Source organism: Canis aureus, chromosome 34 (genome assembly GCF_053574225.1).
Source record: "Canis aureus isolate CA01 chromosome 34, VMU_Caureus_v.1.0, whole genome shotgun sequence".
NCBI classification, from domain to species: Eukaryota; Metazoa; Chordata; class Mammalia; order Carnivora; family Canidae; genus Canis; species Canis aureus.
Window position 1 is genome coordinate 20,488,351 of NC_135644.1, and position 14,110 is coordinate 20,502,460.

The 14,110-nt window shown below is 36.4% G+C and overlaps 1 protein-coding gene and 1 long non-coding RNA gene across 9 annotated transcripts in view; one reads left to right on the forward strand and one right to left on the reverse strand.

The window, feature by feature from the left end:
* Positions 1 to 14,110, forward strand: part of LOC144304862 (sodium channel protein type 3 subunit alpha) — a 105,859-nt gene that overhangs the window by 16,650 nt on the left and 75,099 nt on the right. For 4 of the 6 annotated variants that reach the window (XM_077883459.1, XM_077883454.1, XM_077883457.1 and 1 more), the window contains exons 2-3: positions 864 to 1,054; positions 11,475 to 11,785. In XM_077883459.1, the coding sequence (XP_077739585.1) occupies positions 11,525 to 11,785 (261 nt within the window). In that variant the 5' untranslated portion in view covers positions 864 to 1,054; positions 11,475 to 11,524. The remainder of the gene's footprint in view (positions 1 to 863; positions 1,055 to 11,474; positions 11,786 to 14,110) is intronic. The other 2 variants (XM_077883455.1, XM_077883456.1) reach the window with 2 other exon arrangements.
* The window catches only part of LOC144304863 (uncharacterized), a 115,966-nt gene that overhangs the window by 10,839 nt on the left and 91,017 nt on the right, over positions 1 to 14,110 (reverse strand). The gene's annotated exons all lie outside the window — the stretch shown is intronic.

Here is a 14,110-nt window from a genome sequence, read left to right on the forward strand (position 1 = left end):
ATATGTGCTTTAGAAAGAATCACTTCAATGACAGTTAAGAGAATGTTGACGGCTTAAGAGTGAGTTTTCATCTGGAGAGAAAGGTTTTAAAATGTATAAAATAGAAAGGTGAGATTTAATGGTTTTGTCACAGTAAATTGAAAAGGGAGATTTAAAAAAAAATAAAAAAAAAAAGAAAAGGGAGATTTATTGGTGAGGATCAATTACCAGTTTGGCTTATGAGCACTGAATAAGTGAACTGATGTAAGCATTGTTTTAAATATTAATTGCTGATTTTAAAATTACATTTATTGCCCTTTAAAATAATTACTGGTTTATCTGGGCTAAGTTATTGCTAACAGTTATAGCTGAAAGGAATAGGACATCTGATTGTCATACTTAGGTTAATATTATGCCTTCATTTAGCATGCTAGTTTTTCATCTCCGCTTGTCTAAAATTTAGTCTTAGAAGCCACTGAATAAGGCTTATTGGTCTTATCTTAGCCAATCAGATGGGGTTTTAGGTGGAAAGGAAAAGGAGCTAAAAATGAACTAGAATAATGACCCACAAGAACAATGCAGACCACATGCTCCACTGATCTACTTCTTTGGTCTTTTGAAGAGACCAAAAGAGAAGAGAAGACACAAAGGGGGAGTAAAGTGCAGAGAAGGAGGAAAGGAAGTAGGAAGTGAAGAACAAGAAGATGCTCTGGAGCTCTGGCTGCCGAAGAAAGAAATGTCCCACCCCAGGATACTAGCAGTGTTTTTTTTGCCCCATCCTCCTTGGAGCATGTCAGGGCACCCAGACCCAGACCCAGAGCACCAATTTCAATCCAAATGCCAAAGATGCTGAACTAACTTCACCTGTTTCCCTCTCTACACAGATTATGGAGCAAGAAAGCTGACACCAAGCCACATCAGAGTTCATCAGGGATGAGATATCTGTCAAGGATTTGTGGCAGAGTGGCTTACGGGAATAAAAATACAGAATCTCTTCTAGGGATAGTATAAGAACAAATGAGATAATTCCCAGAAGTGGCCTGAAGCTTTTCCAGAAACAGGTGCTGTAACTAAGGTATCTGAACTACCAGGGGGTATAAATTTGTGTTTGTGGAAGGTAAACTAAATTCTCTATTAGCTAACAAGGGCAGCTGTTATCAGGTCAAAAAAGAAAAGAGGGGCAGCACAAGGGTGATTAACTCCCTCCTTGCTAGTTGGTACCTCCAAAGAGGCAAACACTTGACACATGGCAAAGATTACCTCAGGGAGTGAAATGATGCCAAAGGTATTGATGTAAGAAGGAGAAACTAACCCAGCTTTTCATTTATTTTTTTAAAAGACATTCATCCTGTGTGTTTAGTAAAACACCCAGAATTGTGTTTACTTGCATTTTATTGTATTTATTTGGTAATTGGCTGCATAGCTCACCTGTTTGCATGGGGTAAAGGACATCCAATTATGTGGCATTTGGTTGTAAGTTGGCTTCTGAACTGGCCAAGTTTTTGAACCGGCTGAGGAGTATTTACTTGTTTGGTGTATCAGCTGCAACTAACTAGAAATACTGTCTAAAACTGTCTTAGCCAAGAAAGATGTTTATTGACTATAACAAGCAGTGCAGAGGTTGTTTGGGTCCAAGAGCTGAGCGATCCATCAAGAGCCCAGGGGTAGATCTGTCCCTGTGATCTTCCACCCTCCGTGTGTCAGCTTTGCCCTCAGAATGGCATCCTTGCTGGTTGTAAGTCGACTGAAGTAGTGCCATGTATCAGAACCCAAGGCAATAAGGTCCAAGGGACAGAGAAGTCTGTCTCCTCCTTGGTCTCTTTCTTCGGAGTGAGAAAACCTTTTATAGACACTCACTTGGCAGGCTTCCCCCCACCTTCTGTTGGCCAGAACTGGACTGCAAGCCTACTCCTGAACCAATGATCAGCAAGGGGCTTGGAGAAGGTGTCTGGAATAGAATGGATGTTGGGAGGGACACCTGGTGGCTCAGCGGTTGAGCGTCTGCCTTCGGCTCAGGGCGTGATCGTGGGGTCCTGGGATTGAGTCTCACATCAGGCTCCTAGCAAGGAGCCGGTTACTCCCTCTTCCTATGTCTCTGCATCTCTCTCTCTCTGTGTCTCTCATTTCTAAATAAATAAAATCTTAAAAAAAAAAAAAAAGAATGGACGTTGGGAATTGACCACACAATTATCTTCAGTTTTCAAACATGCAGTAGAAAAATTCAGGAGCTAATAAAACCAACACTTTGTCTATTACAATGTTGGCTTAATTGTTATTAGTTAGCAGTTGTCTCTCTGAGCTTATAGCTGTCTGATAAGAACAAAATCACTGGGACTCCTAGAAACTAATTATTATCCATGAAAAAAATTGTTCTGATGACAGAAATAAGCTCATGCTTTCATACTCGGTTATTCTTTCTTCCAGAAGAATGCCACTGAGTCCAGGTAGAGAAAGGCAGAAATAGATTCTCTTATTATCCTCTTATTAAAGTTCGCAAATCAACATATAACATTTATGTGTGGACAATCATGAGTTTAGCTAGTGGGAAGGGAACAGTGATAAAGAAAGTCTAAGTTTCATTTGTATTTGGCCATATCATAGTGATATCCTTGCTATAGAGTTACTTTCTTGATAGGTTAATTCAGACCAATAGTATTCCATAATCCCTTAACACTACAATGAAAGCAAGAGATAATGATGTATAAGAAGCTAGCCTGGGCTTTTAATTTATCTTCAAATATCTCTAAAGTTCTTAAAATATATGTCAGTATATTTCCATCAGATGTGGGTTGTATATCTGTTATTAATTCATTCCTATTTACCTTCTACATTAAAAACAAAGGTGAGGACCATATTGTTCCATTTCTTAGACTGCACCACTCCATTCTTAACATGGGGCTAAATACATAGTAACCTCCCTGGGAGATTCCATTTCTGAACACATGACCTAAAAATCTCATTTCATAGGCTTGGAGCTATGAAATGAATAGCTATTCCTTAACTACATGGGTTTAAATCCTGTCTTCTTCACATACTACTTTTGTAACCTGGACCAGTTATCCAATCTACCTGTACCTAGGTTTTTTTAATCTCTAAAATGGAAATAATGAAGTTAAATAAGATTAAATGATTAAACCTCTTAAGATTAAGTGAGTTAATGTATATAAGTTACTTGACAGAGTATCTAAGACAAAGCAACAATTTAACAGAGGTTTATCTATTACTATTTAATTCTCAAAGCCATCTAGTTAGGTAAGCACACCAATCAGATGTTATTTCAAAAATCTTCTGAAATAATGAAAATAATGTTTAACCCTGCCTTAGAGAGTGTCCAGTAGTTATCACTATAATGTGCCAAATGCTCTGTATATGCCTTTAATAAATTATTATTCTCTTTGTCACATATGCTACCTGAAAATATACTAAATGCCAGATAATCATTAGCCCAAAATAAAAACCCCTTTAGAAAATGTTAGTAACTTTATTCAAAGGAAGGGTAGTTAGTCCATTTTATCTTTTAGATTATGTACTTCCTATAATAGTCTTTCATTGATACCAAGAAAACACAGCATTGGACCCAGTCTTTCCCCAACAAATTGCTCTCTCATTATCAAGGACATGAAAATATATTGTGGGTTTTGTTTTTTCTGATCTCTCAAGTTGTATGACACAGAACAGCTTTCCACCCTTGAAGATGACAAATTTATAGCCTCTGACATAATTTTGTCGCCATGGGAACAGACTAGAATTCATTGATTTTGGTTGTAACATAATCATAAAGATTCTTACAAAGGGAGAGAGAAACTATTGATATTAACAGGTTGTAAAACAATGCGATTTTCCAAACTGTCTGCTATTTTCGAAATTAGGCAAGATGAGAACTCACAGGCCATATGAGTAATGGGGAAAAATACTTTGTCCTTGCCTCACTGATGCCTTGGCATATCCCAAATATTTACCATGCCCCCTTTTTTTTTTCAGATTCTGGTTCATTAACAAATATTAGCTTTGTATTAATATCTGCTGGTTTCATATAGTTTTAAAAGCTTATGTTAATATCATAGCATAGAGATAATGTGAGCCTGGAAAACAGAATTGAACTATATATACCTATTTTTCTGTAGTTATTTATCTACAGCTTAGATCTTTAAAATCAAATCACACAATAGTAAGATTCAAGATAAAAATGTCAACTGTAATAGGAAAAGTCAGTCAAGAATAGAATGTGTGGAAAATGTTTTGCCTCAGAGCAACAATTTGTGTTGTCAGTAGACGTCTCAGTGAAGGTTACTTAGCTTCTCTGTGCCTGTTCTTCATTTATTTTAAATGCAGGGAGTTGACTAATTGTCAAATCCAATATATGCCTTTTAATTAGCATCTTCAAAATCCCTCTTTTGGCATCTATGTAACTGTTCTGACTTCATTGTCTAATTTTCCTCTCCTTAAAAACTGGTAGTCACAGGAGTCCTGTCTTTGTATCTTTTCATTTTTTCCTAGACAGTGTAATGCATATTCTTATCTTCAGTTTCAACCAGTGACTCTTTAATCAACATTTTCCCAGCCCAGACGGCTTTCCTGATTCTCAGACTCATATTTTAATTACATACCCAGCTGTCTCACAGGCATCTCAAACTAAATAAATCCCAAACAGAATTTATTATCATGCCCTACAAACCCTCCACTTCTCTGTTGGGTTAATAACAACCTGCGGTTTAAGCCAATCTGGGATTGAGCTTGACCTCATATCTCTTCATCAAGCCACATATCAGGATCGTAAAATCTCATTGATTTTCTCTCTCCTAATTTTGCATTGAATACAATCCTCTGTGTTTTTTTTTTTCCTCTGAATTATTCACAGCCTACTATCTTCCAGGCACTATGCTCACCTTCTAGGAGGATGTTCTCATTTAATGTCACATTAACTCTGTGAAGTATGTGCTACCACTGCTGTCATTATCTTTATCGTGCAGATAGGGAAACTGAAGATTATGAAGGATTAAAAAAAATGCTCAAGGTCACACTACTAGAAAGTAGCAGAGCTAGGGCTTGAATATGGTTCTGATTGTCATGTCTAGGCTCTTAAATAGTACAGCTCTAGTCACATTCACTTGCCCTCTCCTTTAGACTCCTGCTGTCCATCTTGTTTCCTTCTAGGGCAGTTCTCAAAGGGTGGTTTGGTGGACAACTGGAGGTTCCTGAGTCCCTTCCGGGTGGGACACAATGAGGTCTAACCTATTTTCCTCATACTAATACCAAGATGACCTTTGCCCTTTTTTACTGATAGTGCAAGTCATGGAGTGAAACTGCTAATGCCTTAGCAGGAAGCAAGGCAGCAACATCAAACTGTAGAAGGGATCCTTGTTTTCTTCACCATCTCACCCCTTCAGTAAGAAAAAAGTTCATATGAGAATATCTTTAATGAAGAAGTAAATATTAATTTTATTCAATCTTAACCTAAGGAATATGTGTTTTTAATATCATGTGCAATGAAATTGGAAAAATTTCATTGAAAAATTGAAAGCATTTGTGCTGCATCTTGCAGTTCTATGGCTATTCTCAAGGAAAAGCACTTGTGTGATTGTGTCAGTCAGGAGTTGAATAAGCCACCTTTTCTTTTTTCATGGAACACCATTTTCACTTGAAAAAAGAACTGACAAACTATGGTTATTCAGACTCAGATATTTAGCAGATATTTTCTAAAAAATGAACAAAGGAAAAGCCTGTCACTTCAGGGAAAGCAAATGACAGCATTCGTTGTCAATGTTAAAATTTGAGCTTTCAAGTGGAAATTGGAATTTTGGAAAACTTTTACCTGCTGCTGCGAACTAGACAGCCTCCCAATATATTGTGACTTTCTCATGAGAATAATGGTGATATTAACAAATGTGATTTTTGAATGTTAATGAAATTTGTCAAATTTGGGGAAATCTGCCTAACACTGTGCCAATATTTTCCAAGTGATCCATGCATGAAGGTACAAAATCCATCCAAAAAGTAAAATCAGTAAAAAGGTCATGATACAGTTTCAGATTCCACATTGAAACTAATTCAAGAAACTCATTTGTAGAGAGTTTTGGTGTGTATCAAAGAAGAATATTCACAAGTGCCTGAAAAGAGAGGTAAAATACTTCTTCCTTTTCCAGCTACATATATATATATATATATATATATATATATATATATATAGAGAGAGAGAGAGAGAGAGAGAGAGAGAGAGAGAGGATTTTCTTCATGTACTTCAATCAAAACAACATATCTCAACAGACTGAACTTGGAAGCAGATAGGAGACTCTGGCTGTATTCCACAAGCCAGACAGTAAAAAGATTTGCCCAAATTTAAAATAAATTCCTTTTTCTTACATCATTTTTTAAATTTGTGATAATATAGTTATTTTTGTTAAAAACATGCTTTTGATGTAAACATACCAGGGTTTATTATTATTAACTATATAAAATTTATAAAATTTTTTAATTTTAATATGGTAGATATGAATAGATAATTCCCCTATAAACAAAAGCTCTTTGACACTGTCAATAACTTTAGGAGTATAAAAGTATTCTGAAACCAAAATATTTGAAAACCATTTGCTCTAGGATCACCCCACCTATCTACCCTTCATACTGCCACCATTTTTTCTAAACTCCAAATTGATCCCGCACTCCCCGTCCATGGCTTACTAATCGTGCTGTACAAGATCTTTGGTGATCTATATTCTATCAGTGTTTCAGTCCTTGCTTTTAACACTCCCTTTTGAGCAGTTTGGTCTCAACCCATAATGAACTTCTTAGCCCCTTCCAAGCTCTCCCTGCCCTTTCTTATTTTGGGCCCATGCATATACTGTCTTCCAGCCTAGCATGTCTCTACTGTTATGTCTTCCTACCAACTTTTTCCCAACTGCCACCAACTCACTGGTTGGTCAAATCCCAATTAGTCTATAAAACTTCCCAATTAGTCTATAAAACTTCCTCAGGGAAACTTCCCTCATCTTCCCTTCCCATCTTTACATGGGCAGAATAAATTGCTCCCATTTATCGAGCTCAGACAACAATCAGTTTTATATAATTATATTATAATTATTTGTATAAACATCTCACACCAGATTGTCAGCTCCTTAGTGGCAGGGACCATGGATGCCTAGTCCAAATAGTGCTGATACACAGTAGTCCCTCAATAAATATATCTTGAATAAACGTTCCTAATCCTTCCAGGTTTAAAATTATGTGGTCCATCCCTATTATAGGATTAATTGAACTATACTATTTTTATTGATTAACAGAGGGATGCACTTCCTTTACTCACACACATGCACACACACACTTTGGTTTTTAATCAAAGAGATCATCTCCTCAGATCTTTTTTTTTTAATCTTTTTTTGTCCTTGTAAGGACAGCTCTGGAAAAAATTTGGCATATTAAATTTGATGTATTTTAATAAATTATAATGCATATAGATTCATTAATAATATATATCCCACACCAAGGCATCAGTAGGAATTAAATTTTAAAAGTCTGCTCTAATAGGAATAAAATTATGTAAGAGGTCTATATAACAGGCTCACAAAGAACAAGAAAGAAGAGGAAAACATTAAAATAGGACTGCCATGGAACTATGAGATGTTTCTAAACAGCAAAGCTGCAGGAGAAGCCATGAGACGCTCCCCTCACTGTGATTTTTAATGTCTTAGCCTATCCAAATATTGGGCAAATCTTAGTTCACCTTAGAGGAAAGGCCAAGTGAATGGAACTGGCCTATCTTCTCAGGATTTAGAGACAACCATATGCAGTTTCAAAAAGACTTCTTTACTTCTTTTTGACCAAGACTCAAATTCTTTGTTCTAGTCCTTGATAAGTAAACAGAAAGGTATAAAATTATTTGTTTAAATATATTTTTGTGATTCTGTGATGGTTCCTTGTTCCATGTCATCTTAGACAAATCAAAGTAATCTATACAGATTATTAAAATATCTCCACATTATTTTTAACCTAATTTCATTTTAAAACTTAGGAACCAGGGAACTCCAATTAAATGAGTATAATTGGTTATTTCTTTGTGGCAAAGTGTTGCTACATATATGGTAAGGTATTTCATTTCAATGACACTAAGGTTGAGGAAAGTTAAATGTCCAAACCGTTAGTGACAGTCTCAGTATGAACCCAAAATTCAGATTCTGATTGCTGCATGTTTTTCATACCATTTTAAATAAAGAAACAAAAATTAGTTAAATTAAATGCTCAAATATAAAAGTAACCTTTCTTGTCCCCTAAGAAACCAGCGGTGTTCCATAGAAATGTCTTAAGATAAAAAAAAAAAAAAAAGAAAAAAAAAGATATCTTCATCATGCTATTTAATTTTCATTTAGCATTTAGTAAGAACCTTACCCATTCAGTTCATGAAAGGTGATGAGAGACGGGTGGATTACACATCTCTCTGGGTATTTAAGGCTTGCAGTTAATGTGCAAACTCCTTCCACATTCAAGGGTATAATGTGATTATTCCATACAGCCTAGCACTGCACTATATGGACATCAAAATGGACATAAAATAGCTAAAAACTTTAATTCTACTTTGTGCCATTTGCCATGAATTTAAAAGGCACCAAATAGTTGAATTAGAAGGTTTGAGAATAGTTATTGTTTTTTTTAATTGTATTTATTTATTCATGAGAGACACAGGGAGAGAGACAGAGACACAGGCAGAGGGAGAAGCAGGCTCCCTGCAGGGATCCCAATGCGGGACTCGATCCTGGGACTCCAGGATCATACCCTGAACCAAAGGCAGATGCTTAACCGCTGAGCCACCCAGGTGTCCCTAGTTATTCTATTTTAATAAAAAAGTAATCAACTATTTATTTTGTGCCTTCTAAGTTCCCTTGATGGAGTACAAAAAAAAAAACACACAAAAAAACCCAAAAAGCCCCATCCCACGACAAATCAGTTCTTTTTCAGAACTAGTGCAAGAAATGGCACAGCTTTTTGACATCTGTTATTTTATCTTACTTAGAATATACCTTCATAGTAACAGAAAATATAACAATGTTATATTTTAAATACTAATTCAATGAAAAGACACAGCTGTTATAAACACTTTAGTCATCAGAACAGACCAGGGAACTAGTGATTCAGATATAAACTCAAAGCATCTATAATGATCTATAATCATTTTTGGTCTATTATCATTTTTATGTTGCCGTAAGATCTAAAGTCTCTTATTGTTTGCAAGCTTAGTATAACCAAGAAATAAACAGCAAAGAATTATCAGGCCATTTAGAGATAAACTATTATGGAGACCAGAATAAGTGTGGGGGCAGAGATGGGAGTGGGTAGTTAGGATAGGGAAAATGTCACAGATGACTTTGATGATGTCATGGTTGTAGATTGTTCTATAAGATGACTGATGTATTCACTGTATTTTGTTGTTATTATTTCTATTTCCTACCTTGATTTTTTAAATGTGATTTTTGGCACAATGCAAAATAAAATCACTGTTAACTTGTTTTGAAATTTATGTAGCCAGCTTCTTGTATGTTTTTCACTTTTGTCATATTTCTAGCACAATTTTTTTTTTTTTTTACCTTTCCTGGAGAATTGAGCAGGGCCACTGCATGTGTCTGCCTTCTCTCCTTTCTAATCTCAGATAGTTGCTTGTCATGTGTGATTATGCCCCTGTACTAGCCCACTCCTGGATCTCCAAGGTCAGCTATGGTTCCACTAATTCAGGACCTTACTTAAAGGAAAGTGACTTGAATTGTGAGGATGCTTGAAACCACAATAGAGGAAACAGCTGAAGGAATGAAGGATAATTAGATTATGATAGCTGACACCAAGACAGTGCTTACCAATTCCAGAATTATTTTAGACACTTAGTGTAAATAAATTCATTTATTCCTTATGATAATCCAGGAGGTCAGTTCTCATAGGATCCACATTTTATAAGTGGAGATGAAAGCACTGAGGGGTTACATTTTGCAAAGTCATACAGCTCATAAATGACAGAGCCAGGGTTAAGAACAGAGAGAGCCTAGCTCCTAGTCCATGCTTCTAACCACTACACCAAATGGAAGATTCAGAAAGAATAAGAAAAGTGTCTTAGAATAGTTGAAGAACAGCATACTGGAAAAGGAAATATATTCCACATCGCATCAGAAGGATCCAAGGTGAAAAGCTGAAAAGAAGGGACGGACACCTGTATGGTTCAGTTGGTTAAGTGTCTACCTTTGGCTCACGTCATGATCCCAGCATCCTGGGAGCCAGTCCTTCAAGGACCTGCATTGGGATCCTTGCTCAGCAGGGAGACTGCTTCTCCCTCTGCCTGCCACTCCCCCTGCTTGTGTGCGCTCACTTTCTCTCTCTCTCTCTCTCTCTGACAAATAAAATCTTTTTAAAAAAAAAAAAAAACAAAAAGCTGAAAGAGAATAGTTTTGACATCTCTGTTGCTGCTGATGGTCAGACTTTGTTTGATGAACCAATGGTCAATGATGATGATGATGACAACCAGAAACGTGGTTGGATTAGGCAAAACTACTTTTCCTATCCTGAGATTTTATGAGTCAGACATATGCCACTGTATTTCTTTATTTGTAGAGCTAGTAAGACGTGATAAAAGGAGCAGGGGTGGGGGCAGGGAGCAGGGAGCAGGGGGAGAAATGATGGGTCCTTAAGTAATTTCATTGACAAGCGTAACTGCCAGTACTCTTTTTACCAAAAGTACACTAATATGTTTTGGCTCAAAAGTCTCAGACTAGACTTTGATAGACTTATAAAATTGGTTTATTGGAAATGAGACTGGATAATGATCCTTCAGTTTAAAATGTGTAGTGCAGCACTAAAGTGTTTATACTTTTAAAAACTTTCTAGAGGGGCACCTGGGTGGCTCAGGCAGTTAAATGCCTGCCTTTGCTTCAGGTTGTGATCTCTAGATCCTGAGATCCAGCCCTATATCAGGCTTCTTGCTCAGCAAGGAGTCAACTTCTATCTCTCCCTCTGTCCCTCTGCCCCTCCTCACCACGTGTTCTCTCTTTCTCTCTCTCTCAAATAAATAAAATCTTAAAAAAAAAAAAAATTAGGTTACTAAAAGAGTCCCCAAAGGAACATTGTAAAATATTTATACCGTACAGTGAGAAAGAAAAGTCCATGTATTGAAGAAAAGAATCTTTCACCACAAATAAAGTAATAGTCAGATCCCTGGGTGGCGCAGCGATTTGGCGCCTGCCTTTGGCCCAGGGCGCGATTCTGGAGACCCAGGATCGAATCCCACATCGGGCTCCCAGTGCATGGAGCCTGCTTCTCCCTCTGCCTATGTCTCTGCCTCTCTCTCTCTCTCTCTGTGACTATCATAAATAAATAAAAATTAAAAAAAATTAAAGTAATAGTCATTTATTAATATACTAGCAAAGAAAATTGCTAGAAGAAATATTAAATAACATCTTGGTTGATTCTCTTAATACCTCTCACTCACTTGCTTTCCTAACTCTGATGCATTTTTTTCTCTTTGGTAGGCAATTCGTATGCAAGGAGCTAAACGTACTTAAATGTGCAGGATGAAAAGATGGCACAGGCACTGCTGCTACCCCCGGGCCCTGACAGCTTCCGCCTTTTTACTAGAGAATCTCTTGCTGCTATCGAAAAACGTGCTGCAGAAGAGAAAGCCAAAAAGCCCAAGAGAGAACAAGAGGATGACGAGAACACACCAAAGCCAAACAGTGACTTGGAAGCTGGAAAGAACCTTCCATTTATTTATGGAGACATCCCTCCAGAGATGGTGTCAGAGCCCCTGGAGGACCTGGACCCATACTATATTAGTAAGAAAGTGAGTACTGATTCTATACTTTCAAAAGTTAAGTTATAATTCCAAATGTCAGTCTTTAATTAAACACTAACTTTAATAGACTTTCCTCTGGCTCATATGTATACTACATCATAGGCTTTCTACTGTTAAAGATTTTATACTTTTTATTTCCATTTGCTTTGTAAGTACAGTATGAGCAGCAACAACACTGATAAGAAGTGAAGTCAAGATTTGGCTACAGTGAAGAGATATGAGACATGAACAATTTCTACAATTCCACAGTACCTGAAATAGTCAAAATTAAAATTGACACCAACAAAGCAAAATATCTCTTATCACTGACATTTTTAAGCACGAGATAGACAACAGAAGAACAGCCATGCAAAAGAACAGTTATGGGCATGTGTACTTCTTATTGTTTAGTTCTTAATTGGCTTGAGGTTTCCTCACAATAGCTTTGTCTTCTAGAAGGTAATAATCTTACTAAGCAACCTCCAATAGGAAGACAATACATTGACAAGCGCAGTCACACCTACTTTTTGTTAAAACATCACTCTGCGGAAAAAAAAAAAAGATAAAAACCCCTCAATTTTCTCTATCTACATATGATCTGAATCTAGTTATGACTATTGTCTTCCTAATGCTATAATAACCACATAATTCTGTCAGAATTAACTAGTTTTTAAAGTTTAACCAACTGTGCAGAGTTTTATAGTAAACATTTTTTTAAATGGATGATACAATCTTCATCATCTAATTGATATTTTGGCATTTTACAACCACAATTTATATTTCACATTCATAAGCATAAAAACAAGTCTTTGTAGAAACTAAAGATAAATAAAATATCACCACGAATTGATGGTTTGTGGTTTAAAGAAGATACTGAATACCTTTATTAATCAGAACCAATCCTTTTAAAAGCAATTTAATCTTATAAGATCAGTGATAAGGTAAAAAAAAAAAAAAAAATCCTGATAGTTAACCATCCAGATGTGGAAATAACCCTGTTGCCCGAAAAGAGGGCTTCTCAAACTTGCATGTGTAAACACATCATCTGAGGATCTTGTTAAGATATAGATTCAGATTCCAGAGGTCTGGGTGAGGCCAGAGAATCCTGCATCTCTAACAAGTCCTTGAGTGAGATTCCTGCTGTTATAATTCACGGGCCACACTTGGAATAGCAAGCTTTAAAACGCTTTCTATGAATCACAAAACAAATTCAAATAGTTAAACAGGCCCTTTCTTTTTCCTTTGAAACTAGTTTCATGAAAAGTGGCATTTAATACAGATTCACATATTTTTAAAACTAATTTATTCCAGTACTTTACTATAGAAGTGATAAGGTAAAGTTTGAAATTTAGGTACGTTATTGCACATGATGATGACAGTGAGACATTCCCCTGAGAAACTAGAACAAAATTTTCCTTAGAATTACTGATTGAAGTACATATTTGCAAAGATATCTTTAAGACACAAGGGTATGCTCACTCTGACATGCTTAGAAGTATTAGCTACTTAAGGAAGGGAAGTGCCCTTAAGACAGGAAATCAGTAAGATTAAGGAGTGGGAGAGTAACAGAGATGAACACTGGCATTTTCCACGGGAGACAGATCTTTAGTAGTAGCCCTGAAAGCATCCCCCCGCCCCTGCCAAATCAAGACTATTTTCATTGTAGAGGGACTACACAGGGCTACCTAACAGAGGTGTCGTTAAACGTTCTGCGGCATTTGATTAAGTCGGCTTGTGTGGACTCCACCCTCAGCAAAGACCTTATAATTTGTCTTCCCACAGATCTGCTTGAAAGGAAAGAATATGCTGGTTGTGCCATTGCGATTATTTCAGTCCATGTGACAGTGAAACATCTTGTTTTAGTAAATAAATAGATTGGCATTCTGATTTTGTATGTCAGCCTTTCAAGCTTGGTTAATGTGAGTCTGCTGCTAAGAAACAGAATTGTCCTCTGTGTGCTAACAAAGTCAGTTTTTATTTCCTCCCTGAAAACCAGACTTGGACTTTGATTTATTCCTCATGGCCATGGTCCATCTTGGGAGGCAGCTATATTATTTACTTTTTACTGTTGGTACACCGCTTTTCTTTATGAAGTACCTATAAAAATGAAGACTGGGGTGCTATTGAAGAAAAAGGTAGTTTGTGATTGTGAGCTAACATAGGAAGCTAATGGAAAATTTTTGGAATTCAAAAACATAGTATGAAGTTTATGTTAATTATATGAATAATGGAAGTAAAAGGCATTTTAAAACTGTAAAGCATTATTTAACAGGTTGCTACCATTAAATCTGATATAGCCTATATACATAATTTAATCAGATAACCAGATGAAGC